The following is a 13,409-nucleotide window of genomic DNA, read 5'->3' on the forward strand; positions in this document are numbered from 1 at the left end:
TGACATAAGAAGTCACTCACTAAAGAGATTGAGCAGTAAAAAAAATTGCATGACCCAATTGTTAGTCGACTTACTGATATTAAAGCTGGGGTATATGATTTGGGTGAAAATAGCAGTTAGGATAGAGATTCGAATCCAAATACCTCAACCGCTCCACTTGTGTTCTCTCTGGTCCCTCCCTGACACGCTCTACACCAACAACGTCGGTGCCAAAGTGAATGGACAGTCCCAACAGCCAATAAGAACGGAGAATCGGCGCCTTGCTCTGATTGGTCAAAGTGTACATGAGCGGTGGCAATTTTTGGGGGGCGGCACACAGAGGCAGGAGAGAGCAAAGTGATGAGTAGATATTCACAGACCACTTCACCTACATATAGCTGAATGGCTAATATGACATTTTTGCCAAATGTTACAGTGAAAAAGTTACTCACCCTAGCTTTAATATCAGTCTAATACTCTGATATATCTCCTAATATCTCCTTAGTGTGAGTCAAGGATTAAAGTAGGCATACATTTTTATGTCAACTAAAGAAGATAAACTCAAGCTGGGCCTTTCAGCACTATCTGACGAAGACGGCTGCACTTTCATGTGGTGGTGACGAAGGGACAAGGGAGGGGAATGCTACAATATCACTTACTTCTCCTTTAAATACTAAAGGATTGTACTCAAAGATGTCAGTACAATTCAGTACAAATGTCTATACTGTTCCACGTTAATAGCTAAAAGTAATGAAGAACTTTAGAGACAGCATCAAACACAAAATAGTATACAGTAGGTGTATGGTATATAGACAATCTTAATGGGATAGAAGATATGAATTCTCATCTGATGAATGGGCAACACTTCTCATTCCATTATCCATCCTGCTGTAAACTACAATGGTGAAAACAGTAACATTTAAGGTATAGCTTTCTGATTTCAAACAGTGTTCCAGTGATACAATTTTCCTGTGAGGAAAGATTGATTATCCAGCTATGAGAATATACGTAAGAGAATGTTCACTTCTCTGACACACCTAAAGTTACATAGTGCACCTTTGAAGAAAATATATTTTATTTTTAAAATGTTGATGACATTGACCCAGTTTGTGACATAGCAGGATGAAGCTGTTAGGAGGCCTAGGGGAACATGTTAACAGTTTGGCTCTGTGCAGTGCCTGTGCACCCTGTCTCCTCAATGTTCCTATTAAAGGTAGAGTCAGCCATTCTGGAGAACTGGTGTGTAAACAAAGGGTATACGCACAAAGGAGGTCACAGTAGTAAGCAGCATGCCCATTTACAGAGCCTAGGCTGTGTGAACACTGGATTCTTTACTTCGGCACACACACACACACACACACACACAGTAAAGACAGGTAGCGGATCATGAGGAGATTTTCACTGATTTTGAAAGTGATTTTGACAACAAGCGTTCTGCAGAATCGCTGACTCCACCTTTAAGTCCTATGCTTGAATGATACTTTAGTAATTGAATAAGACAACTTTATTGAGAGGTTTAAGTAAGTGAGCACAATATATAGAAACACTAACAAAAGAGCTATTTAAATGAAACTTCAACACAGGGGGCCCTATAGTCTAAATGACACCGCCCCATATATTTCTGATTACTTTGTAATCAGCCTCAGAAAATGTATTTTAGCTGTGAAAAGCCTAACAAATTAGCAAATAATCAAATGTTGTAATTTATAGTAATTGTTGTTATATTATTCTTAACCTCCTTTAAATTTAGTTTCAAACACTCTTCAATGCATTTCTATGCTCTGTGTAAAGCACTCAGCAGTGCCTCTAGGGCAGAATATGTTTCCTTGCTCGTGATGTGAGTATGGCTCAAAGCTGGTATTTGTGCAGAAGCGAGTCTAGGCAGACCAGACCTGTTAGACAGGCTCCTGAAGAAGAAGGACACAATATTGGGTAGTATTGCAAGACCTCTCTCAGTTCATATTAAACTTTACCTTATACATTTGGGGTCCAGTGCTGTTTGAATAGCCAACATTAAAAATAACATCCATAAGAAAGGTGTGAGATGTTTCACTATAAACATTTCTGATGCTGAAGACCATCTGCTTTCAGCCCATGGACCCATGTGACGTGTCACTGCATCAGTTAGTGCATCAGCCTCCACACAACATTGTTCAAAGATGACTGCATGAGGCTTTCTGACATTGTTTCCATCACAGTCCTGATAAGGCAAAAATAATCTCTGTCAAAAACTACAAAACTAAATAACAAAACAAACTATATAGTAGAAAAGCAGTCAGACATGTGCAGCATTATGAGTGTATCTTGAACTAAAACTAGATCAGCACAAAGACTTAGACAACCAATCAGATGTTTTTGCCAGTCCATTGCCAACCCATCCATTCTTATTCACACCAGATTGAGTTGGGCCCATTCATTTCATCACGCTTGTTGCTACAGGCAAATTCATGCACCCAAGAGAAATGACCAGAAATGAATTGTTTTTTTTTCTGTTCCTTTCTGTTTCACTCCTCTTATAAGGAATATTCCAACCTCTCCCTAAATTTTAGCAAGGTTTTTTAGTGTGTGTGTGTGTGCATGTGTAAGTGCATGTGTGTGTGTGAAAGTGTGCTTGTGAGTGTGTATGAGAGGAGAGAAATTACAAGGGGTACAGATTTGCAGCCATAATATCGTATGACACATGCAAACACACACACCCCTCCCCCCTCCCACCCCCACACACACATACACACACAATCTTATAAATTGGGGCTAAAATGGGGCATTTTTTTATTGACCTTATTTTTACACAAGTTTATCAAGTTTACTACAGAGAAATGGGAAATTACAGTAGAAATAGTTTTCACTTTAATTTAAAGGGGGGGAGGGTAAAACATTTTCGTTATAATGGAAGTCAATGGTACAAATCGTGTAGTTACTGGCCAGTGTAACACAAACATATCTCACACAGTCAAAATGAAGTAGATATGGATGAAACTCAGAATATCCAAACTTCATTGAAAATTTTATGGCTAGGGAACAATCACAGCCAAAATTATCTCAAAAATACGACCCCAGATACACAAATTTCCACCAACGGGGCATGAGATAATTCCAATATCTTTTTCATTTTTATATTAAGATGTGAAAAAACATTTGTAAGGTATCTATGTGAAACGTTTGTGTTAATTTATCTCTGAAACCTGGTATTCTTTTTTATTTAATTCTTATTCAAAGTTTTCTAAATGTACCTCTGAAACCTACTGAAGCCTGGTAGTATTGTTGGGAGCATGATTTCCCCAGGATTTGGCGTGGCTGTGAACGCATCACCATAAACAACAACGTCGTTTTCGCGTTGACAGCACGTAGCCAATCGCCGCACAGCTTTAACCCTACGTAGCCTACGTACACCTCTCAACGTGCCAGGCTGTTCGCATGGAATATGGACATGGTATGTGCATGGGTATGTGCTGTGTCGCCACAGTTCTCCTGTGTTGTCGTTGATTCTTAACCTGCCCATCTTTTGAACCGGGGGAGTGGTACACTGTTCACGTAGTGTGCTGTGTGGCGGATAGGAGTCGGAATAATTGATATGCTGGACCCATTCGTTCATAACTTGTGAGTTAGCTTCTTGCTACTTTTAGCTTTTTAAAGCTCAGCTAGTAACTTAGCGCTTGTTAGCCATATACGGTTAGTAAGATAACTAGCTGCCAAGTTTTACAGCAAACTTAGCAATTGTCATCGCTGTTGTGTTTCTTGCCTGAGGAAATACTCGAATTGGAAAGTAAAGGGCGTTCAAAACGGGCTCACCACGCCGCTTGGAAAGTCCTCATAGTGACCTTCCTTGACAGCTGGGCGTGTGTCTGACTTCTTGTGTGAATGGGCAATTATTACTACATCTGGCCAGAGCACTGAGACATGACGCAGTGTGCCAGCTACGTAAGCAGGCCCCGCATTCAGCACGTCTAACTAGGCCTACTGGACATGTAAGTGGATTTCATGGTTGTGTGTACGCTCCTAATAATGCCTCGCCGCTCCGTGGTTAACTTGATGTGCCTTGGGAATCGAGCCGTCAGTCTGCTGTATAGGAGCTGCCCTCGCGCCCTCCACACTTCAACATGCAACAACTCGTCGCAGCAGCCCAAAGCCGGATTCAGACCGGAGAAAGTGGCCGTGGTTACAAAGACGACCAGATATGAGTTCGAGCAGCAGCGGTATCGCTATTCGGGGCTCTCTGAGGAGGACTTAAAACAGCTGGTAAGGAGAGCATTTCACTTTCAGCCATGCTTGTTGTGACCTCGCAGGCACACTTTAACAGATTAGTCTGACTTTTATTGTGTGTGTGTGTTTTGGCAGCTTGCCTTGAAGGGCTCCAGCTACAGCGGCCTGCTGGAGAGACACAACATCCACACTAACAATGTGGAACATATTGTGAAGAGTTTGAGGTAAGATGGAGGAACACAGCCTCAGGCCTTCCAGGATTATTATTATTTTTTGTTTACATCTAGGAAACTAAGATTGTTTAATAATGATGTGTTTGCAGGAAAGAAGGCATTGACGTGCGAGTGGTAAAGAGGGGAGAATATGACGAAGAAGTGGTGCGATGGGCAGATGCCATTATCTCTGCCGGAGGTAGGAATGTTGGAGTGTGTGGTGGTCATTGTTGGAATGCTATAGGTCCGGTCATACACGCTATTCATTCCAGCTTTCAAATAAGTATGTGTTTGGCTTTTATGGTTATCTTCTGAACTCATTACTTGACTAAAGTAATAATACTAAATTAAAAGAAGATTCCTTGAACACCAACTTTGTGCTCAGACATGGCGATGGACAAAATGGGCAGCACTTGGACTTATTGAACCCAGAGGGTGTGAGGGGGCGAAAAGTCACATGAACAAAGGCTTCAGACAACGGATGCAGATAACACAATGCAAGTTCTCTAACTGCAGTTTGTTTTGTTAGGTGATGGGACAATGCTACTTGTTGCCAGTAAGGTTTTAAGCAAGGACAAACCGGTTGTTGGAGTAAACACAGACCCTGAGAGGTAAAACACTGAACAGCAGTTCTTTTGGGAAAGGGCTTTGCATTGTGAAATGTGTAAAAGATTCAAGAACAATCAGAACTGATGTAGGGGAGAACGGGGTAAGTAGGCACACTTTTTACTCTAGTGAGAATTGCTCATCACCTAAACATCTTTCAATAGTCATTCCTACATTAAATTGAAGCTTAAGGTGTTATTGTAATAAAGAATAAATTAATCATCAAAGACACCCTTACACATTGTGACAACCAACTCCATCAAGGGGTCGGTTGTCAAACACTATGGCGTTGTTTGTCACAATGTTATCTTAATGGGAATAATCTTAAAAAGAAGGCAAGAAAGTAGAACTAAATTTGAAACTTTAATTGCATTGTCAAGTTGACAAATAGGCCTACATAACTTACTGTAGCCTTGGCAGCTGGTCTAGCTTGGGATGCACTGGGTTGTTTTGATTTTGTTGCCCTTTTTTCTTTTGCATGCTAGCTGCCTTTTCCTGCTCTATTATTTCCTTCTCTGGGGTGTCAGTGAGGATACAGCTTGACAATTTATTTTGTTATTGGGTTCCTTTTCTGGCTGCAGCCTTGAGATAACATGTGACAACCAACCCCAACTTGAATTTCTTGCTAGCATCAAGGCCAACAACCATCTGACAACTAATTAGCTTGCTAACCACAATCTAAACTATAGTTTACCCTTCACACTTTGTATGGGTAACAAGTGTTTTGTTATAAACCCATTGTGTAAAAGCCTAGAAGAAACATACTGAGGAGCTAAATATTTTCAATTTGACATGAAAAACACAAACAGTCGTCTCACCTCAAATTCAGCAGTCTAACTCCAAGGAAGACTATGTAGGTGACCTCTGATCCCAATTCTGGATATTTACATACCAAAATTTCACAGACAGCGCCTTCTGGTTCCGAGATAGATTGTGACAACCAATCCGTGTGACAAATTACCCCGTTCTCCCCTACTGTTGCACTTTGAATAGAAAAAAAACAATCCTTAGGAAGTTAGTCTGTAAGCATACAGTAAACTTCACATATCGTTTCATGTCATTACTTCACATGTCTTCCTATTTAACTTCCCTCCCATGATCAGTGCATTACTTTTCTCTCTTTGAACTAAAGGTCAGAAGGTCACCTGTGCCTGCCTGTGCGCTACACTCGTGCCTTCCCAGAGGTTCTGGAGAGACTCGCTCGTGGTGAGTTCAGGTGCGTATTTATCCACAAACACTCCGTGCACTGTTGCTGCCAACGTGTGTGTGTGTGTGTGTGTGTGTGTGTGTGTGTGTGTGTGTGTGTGTGTGTGTGTGTGTGTGTGTGTGTGTGTGTGTGTGTGTGTGTGTGTGTGTGTGTGTGTGTGTGTGTGTGTGTGTGTGTGTGTGTGTGTGTGTGTGTGTGTGTGTGTGTGTGTGTGTGTGTGTGTGTGTGTGTGTGTGTGTATATAGGAAGAGGGAAAAACAAAAACACCACACAATAAATCTAGAACGGGCGCAGACATTCTCTCTAAACACAAGACTCTTCACTCTTGGCGAGGTTATTACACACAGCGGTTTATCTCTTGCATGGAAATGATGACCAGTCAATGGAGTGCAGTGTGTAGCTCCACCCTTTATGGGAGCCTTTAGGACGGCTTGGTACCCGCACCAAAGGGTGACAAAAATAGGTGCGGTACGTTTAGCTTTTCTTTGATACCTTTTAAAAACTTTTGACAGTGTTAGAATGCAAATAAATGCAAGCCGTATCGAACCAAACTGAACCTAAAAAGATGTAAGAATGAAGTTAAGGGGGGCGCCTTTAGCTCAGTTGGTAAGGCGTCCCCCGGCCGGGCCCAGCAGCAGACCCGGGTTCGATTCCCACCCGCGGTCATTCTCTGCATGTCACTCCCCTCTCTGCCCCATTTCACCTCTGTCTCTCTGCACTGTCAATAAAGCATAAAAGTGCCAAAAAAATATCTTAAGAAAAAAAAAAAAAGAATGAAGTTAAACCTCATGGAGCAGTTCTCCCTGCATTCCCGTGCAGTAGCTGGCCCTGTGCTTGAGGCTAATGCTGCCTTGTCGTCCCCTCTTCTTGGCTGTGTTCAGGTGGCTGTGGCGTCAGAGGATCCGCCTGCTGCTGGAGGGGACAGGGATCAACCCCACGCCCGTAGACCTGCATGAACAGCAGCTGAGTCTGGAGCAGCACAGCAAGGCTCACCGCATCACCACCGTACACAGCCAGCACAGTACGACCTACAACACCTGTCAATGTGTACCTGTCCTTCTGTCAGTCTCTGTCCTCCTGTCTGTCTGACTGTGGCTTTATCACAGGATGAAATACACTCAACAAAAATATAAACGCAACACTTTTGTTTTTGCTCCCATTTTTCATGAGATGGACTTAAAGATCTAAAATTCATTCCAGATACACAATTGTACCATTTCTCTCAAACATTGTTCACAAATCTGTCTAAATGTGTGATAGTGAGCACTTCTGCTTTGCTGAGATAATTTTTTTTTTTTTTTTTTTTTTAACCTTTATTTATACAGGTAAATCCCATTGAGACCGAAGACTCTTTTGCAAGGGAGACCTGTTCCCATATACACGTTACCATTCACACACACATTCATACTCCGATAGCAGGCTTACTATCGACATTCACACGAGGCAAGGTGGGTGAAGTGTCTTGCCCAAGGACACAACAACTATGACACAGGTGGCAGGGCGGGGATCGAACCTCCAACCTTTTGATCATCGGCCGACCCGCTCTACCACCTGAGCCACAGTCGCCCACCACACAGATGTGCCACATCAAGATGCTGATCTGACATCATGATTAGTGCACAGGTGTGCCTTAGACTGTCCACAATAAAAGGCCACTCTGAAATGTGCATTTTTTTGCTTTATTGGGGGTCTGGGGACTCAGAACCAGTCAGTATCTGGTGTGACCACCATTTGCCTCATGCAGTGCAACACATCTTCTTCGCATAGAGTTTATCAGATTGTCAATTGTGGCCTGTGGAATGTTGGTCCACTCCTCTTCAATGGCTGTGCGATGTTGCTGGCTTATGGTGGAGAAATGAACATTCAATGCACGAGCAACAGATCTGGTTGACATTCCTGCTGTCAGCATGCCAATTGCACGCTCCCTCAATGCTTGTGGCATCTGTGGCATTTTGCTGTGAGACAAAACTGCACATTTCAGGGTGGCCTTTTATTGTGGACAGTCTAAGGCACACCTGTGCACTAATCATGATGTCAGATCAGCATCTTGATGTGGCACACCTGTGAGGTGGGATGGATTATCTCAGCAAAGCAGAAGTGCTCACTATCACACATTTAGACAGATTTGTGAACAATGTTTGAGAGAAATGGTACAATTGTGTATCTGGAATGAATTTTAGATCTTTAAGTCCATCTCATGAAAAATGGGAGCAAAAACAAAAGTGTTGCGTTTATATTTTTGTTGAGTGTATGTAGATGAAGGTTGGCTCTATACTGGACTATAATGGTTTGTTATTAAAGGTCACAGATTATGCTCAATTTCAGGTAGATAATTGAAAATGGGTTTCTACTAGAACGTTTTTTTCATGGAGTAATGTCCTAAAAAAAACTTTTATATTTCTCACAGTGCCAGTGCTGAATCTCCTCTTTTCAGCCTCTGTCTGAAACGCTCGTTTTAGAGCCTGTCTCCAAAAAGCCCAGACTGCTCTGACTGGCACTGAGGTTGCGTTCCGAATCGCATACTTTCTACTATATAGTATGTAGAAAAAAGATTTAGGATGTCCCGATTCTTGTGGCCAGATTTAGGATGGTTAGAAGTACCCGGATGTCCTACTTCATGCGGCCAAGATTGTTAGTGTTGAAAAGTGCATCCTATTTGGGCGATTCTGACCCACAATCCAGTGCGCACGTGAAGTGACGTCACATCGACGAAGCCTCCATATGAAAACAAACTGGGATGCGACGGATCTAAAAGCAAAAGGCAAGATCAAGGCGCAATGTTATGATGAAATAAGAGAGTAAAGTATGTCCCAATAGTATGCCTACTGCATCCTAACTAGATTCTTTTTATCGTCGGATGTAGTATGTAGAATAGAAAAAAGAAAGAGTATGCAATTCGGAACGCAACCTGAATCTAACAAGTGGTTTGAATTTAACTGCCAGACTTCAGATTCAGGGGTATCTGGGGGGTGTGGCTTATCACAGTTGGAGGTAGTGTTAAGTTAGGTTGGTAATGAGGGGGCGTCGCCTCTCCATCATGACATCATAAGGGGAGATTCATCTGACTTGGGGTTTTTGAATGCAGGTATTTAGAAAGGTGGAGAAAAAGATAGAAGGTTGTTATTCTTGTATTTTGAAAGTCTAATCACACCGGGGAACCCATATCCATGTTGGAAAACTTTTTGCATAACAAGTGACCTTTAACCTCTTGATTACAGGTTATGTGTCAATTGCTATTTTTTTGTCGTTCTATTCATTGGTTTGATATTTCTCAGGGTCAGGAACACTGGACGAAAGTTTCTCCAGGCCCAGTCTCCTGCCCATCAGAAGCCTGAATGAAATCTTCATCGGAGAGTCTCTGTCGTCCAGGTACCTGTGTCTATCCAAACTGATGCACGTTAACTCCAGAGTAACATGTGTTAACCCTCCCCCCAGCCCCCCCCCCCCCTCCCCCCTACCTTCACCACTACCATGCTTGTCTCTCCAGCACTCATCAGGGGCATTTGTGTTCCACCACAGGTCGAAGTTAAAACCCTTCAATCGCCATGTTAACCTCTTGCTCCATAGGGCTTCCTACTATGAGATCTCAGTGGACGACGGCCCGTGGGAAAAGCAGAAGAGTTCCGGGCTCAGCATTTGCACGGGAACGGGATCCAGAGCATGGTAATGACACTACACTCAACCATCAGCTTCACCTTAAATATCTGACTGCTTCCTAATCATTCACTGGATGTCTCATACAAGTTTTATTTTGTCATTTTCTCCAAATGAAACAAAAGAATATTTCAACATTTAAGGAAATGTATTTAATCCCAAACGAGTTTATAAGAGGAGATTGTTACCATTCTTATATAGCGTCTCAGTGTGAAGACATAACCAGAAGACTGTTAGCTTTGTTTAGCATAGACACTGGTAGCCTTTTCTATCTCAATTGTTTTAATCTGTACAAAACAGAACAGGTTTTGGTTTGCTTTCCCCTGCTCCCAGTCTTTATTCTAAGCAAAGCTCTGACTCTACCTTAAGAATGGTACCAAGCTTTTCATCCAAGAAAATCAAGGTGTTCTTTCCTAGATGTTTTAGCAATTCCTTGAAATCAGTATCCATCCTTCTAGTATGGATCTGTAGGCTTTTAGGGAGAGTTAGGTACGCACTAACATGTGCAAGACAAGTAGAGCTTTGACCTGCAACCCGGGCATCACAATTATTGTAATCAGGCATGTTTTGGAGAAAATTAGATATGTATTTAATGCATGTGCTGTATATGCATGCTGCAGGAGCAGTGAATGGATGTCACTGTATATATGATTCAAACAGGGTCACAATTGACACTGCTTTGAAACCATATTTGGCTGGAGTGGCTTTACTTTTAAATGAGACATTCTCTAATTGCATGAGTGAAGCATATGGAGCAGAGCTTTTTGTCTGTTTACTAAAACTGGTTACTTGTCTGCTCTTTGAATTCTCTTCTCTCTTTGTGTCCACAGGTCCTATAACATCAACAAACTCACTGAACAAGCTGTGGAGGAGGTTTTAAGAATTGGTGTGTGTGTGTGTGTGTGTGTGTGTGTGTGTGTGTCTGTGTGTGTCTAACTGAAAAGACCTTTGTCACCTGACCTCACTGATCATCATGTCTTGTTTTTAGGAAAGTCCCAAACAGGGCTTGATATCTCCCTTCATCGTGACTTCATTGAAAAGGGTGAGTTGTTTACACCGCTGTGTTTACTGTTGGCTTGTACATTTTTTTCCCAGACTTTACAGTATTTGATGTGACCCATGTTCTGTGTGTGTGTGTGTGTGTGCTCAGTGACCGATGAATACAACCAGTCTCTGGTGTTCAGTCCGGACGACAGGCGTCTGTTCTACAGCATCAGGGAGCCCATCGTCAACAGAGTCTTCTCCAGCAGCCAGCAGAGAGGCTTCGCCAACAAGTCAGTCACCACACCACTCACTACTAGGGCTGGAACCATAGGAAAACTCTCCATTCCATTTGGATCACGATTTGACCCACGATTCGATACATACAACGATTTTTGAAAATGTTAAAAGCATTTTATTTAAATAAAATGTGAAATAACATTAAATAAAAAATAAATAAAAAATATTGGAACTGTTAGAAAACAAATAAACACTTAACAGCTACAGTGATTCTCTGTTTGATACACATATCGTTACAGCCCTTCTCACCACTAAAGCTAAACGCTCAATATGCTCTTCAATTCATACTCGCACCTAGGGCTGGGCGATTCATTGAAATTCAATTTCGATTTTGGCTTCCCTCATGAAAACAAGATAATCGTAATAAAACGATCATTGTGTCGCATGCCGTGTCTTGTGTGGTAAATGCAGCGAACTCTTCTGTGTGCGCTCCGCTCTGCTTGATACAACTACTACTACTACTTGATTTTTTTTTCTCTCCTGTGGCCCTAAAACTCTTCTGTACTTTAAGTATGTAGTGTAGTAAAAAAGAAAATTATGTGATTTGGAACGCAGGGTAGCTTATTTTTCTTGGTCTTGTGGCCTCTGTCTCCTCCCCAGGGTGTGTGTGCGCTCGCGGTGTTGGGATGCCTGCATGGTGGTGGACGGAGGGACGTCCTTCGAGTTCAACGACGGCGCCATCGCCACCATCAGTATGAGTGAGGAGGATCAGCTCCGCACGGTCCTGCTGGAAACCTGAACCACACTACAACACTTAGACTGCAACATCTCCAGCCAATAGTGTGTAAAAGACAAGTGGTCAAAGGGGGAGGTACCAGTCTAGCCTCCACAAAATGTTGAATATTTTTTATACCTGGGAGAAAGAAGAAGGAAAAAAAAGGTATCTTTGTTACTATTGTTTTATCAAATGTGTGCATTGTGCATTTTCACTAGTATAAGTAGTATAAGGGCTTCGGGAGGGAGAGAAAAATAAGAATGTGAGGAGGGATTTTTTTCTTTCTCATCATGCACAAATAATTGGAAATGCAGTGTGGAGAATAAAGGCTAAATACAATGTCGAATATAAACTCATAAACATTATTAAAACACCAACAATGCATGTTTGCTATCTGACTAATCAGGCAATGGGCTAAAACCTCATTTTTGCTGAAAGCAGGTGTCTTCTAAGCTCTAATAAAAATCTATATATATTGCTCTCTATGTGCAGCGGGCTGTAAGAAGATACATTATTTGTGTTTTTAATAGGGTTTTGCTTATGAGTTATTGATACCAGAAGTTCAAATCTGTTAATGTCTTGGAACTGTTTGAGTTTAATATCTACATTGTATTTCTACTTTTTAGTTTTTTTCCTCCTGTGGCCCTAATACTCTTTCACATTTTCACAAATTATTATTTCCACATCTGATTACTGATTTGATTTTTAGTGTTTTTTTAAATCTCCATCCTCTATCCACAGTTTATAGCTGGTATGCAGGTATAATTGAGCCATTTTGGTGGGAGCAGTGACTTCTCTCTTCCTATTAATCAAACTGATTCTTAGCCTTGATGATGCATCTCGGTACCAGATGCAAACAGACAAAAGATTGTAATGATATGGTGACCTGTAAGCACCGAGGCAGTTTGTAACGGATGGTTCATTGACTAAAATATATTTTTGGAACATAGCTTATATTTTTTTCTAGCTATTTGAGCCACTTGAGTGCTTAAAAACAAGTAAGAGAGGGATAAACACCCACAACTCCTTCCCCTAAGGGTTGCCCTTATGTTTTAGGTCAAAAGTCTGAATTGTGACCCTACAAGTCTTACAAGACTATAAAAATTAGCTCTGGAAGTGATACTGAAACAGCATGTGCCTGAGGTAGACATGCCAAAAACTATAACGTTTCAACTGTATTTGATATGAATTGAACAATCAGGAAATTGTAATATGCCGTGTGCCAAAAGCAGGGCTTCTCATGAAAATAATGTGTCAATATGTTAGGATGTGTTGTGTTTTTAGGATTCAGATAAAGTACTATGAGAAATAACTGTTTTTGTGTGCTTCTTTAAACGCATTATTGCCTCATGTCATCTTCAGTTAGCCTGGCTCCACCCGCCTACCTAGTTCCGCTCAATTTCCATTTCACTTCAGTAGTCTTCTGAACAAATGAAATGAAGTACAATGGTCTGGTTGGACCAGGCTAATCTCCAGTTGCATTACTGGGACTAAATCATTTCAAGAACAGTGGAGCGAGAGAAGGGTCGGTGCACCCAGATGACAAAAAGATTCT

At 41.6% G+C, this 13,409-nt stretch overlaps 1 protein-coding gene across 2 annotated transcripts; it reads left to right on the plus strand.

The window, feature by feature from the left end:
• The first annotated feature begins 3,399 nt into the window (after positions 1–3,399).
• On the plus strand, positions 3,400–13,166 carry nadk2 (NAD kinase 2, mitochondrial). Of its 2 annotated transcripts, none has more exons than XM_080047277.1 (12): positions 3,400–4,215; positions 4,315–4,403; positions 4,502–4,590; positions 4,921–5,002; positions 6,130–6,213; positions 7,086–7,225; positions 9,480–9,573; positions 9,724–9,867; positions 10,689–10,744; positions 10,847–10,900; positions 11,009–11,132; positions 11,740–13,166. In XM_080047277.1, the coding sequence occupies exons 1-12, from the start codon at positions 3,958–3,960 to the stop codon at positions 11,876–11,878; spliced, it is 1,353 nt and encodes a 450-aa protein (XP_079903403.1). In that variant the 5' UTR covers positions 3,400–3,957; the 3' UTR covers positions 11,879–13,166. The 2 variants fall into 2 exon arrangements, with proteins under 2 accessions (XP_079903403.1, XP_079903404.1); XM_080047278.1 differs by having other exon boundaries at positions 9,772–9,867.
• The last annotated feature ends 243 nt before the right edge of the window (positions 13,167–13,409 follow it).

Source organism: Ammodytes marinus (genome assembly GCF_949987685.1).
Source record: "Ammodytes marinus genome assembly, chromosome: 18".
Taxonomy (NCBI): Eukaryota; Metazoa; Chordata; class Actinopteri; order Uranoscopiformes; family Ammodytidae; genus Ammodytes; species Ammodytes marinus.

Bases quoted from the DNA above. Each gene is read 5' to 3' on its own strand.
- nadk2 (XM_080047277.1), top strand. From the start codon at position 3,958: ATGGTTGTGTGTACGCTCCTAATAATGCCTCGCCGCTCCGTGGTTAAC. The intron at 9,868-10,688 runs GTAATGACACTA...TTGTGTCCACAG, and splicing joins GGAACGGGATCCAGAGCATG to GTCCTATAACATCAACAAAC. The intron at 10,745-10,846 runs GTGTGTGTGTGT...TCTTGTTTTTAG, and splicing joins GGAGGAGGTTTTAAGAATTG to GAAAGTCCCAAACAGGGCTT.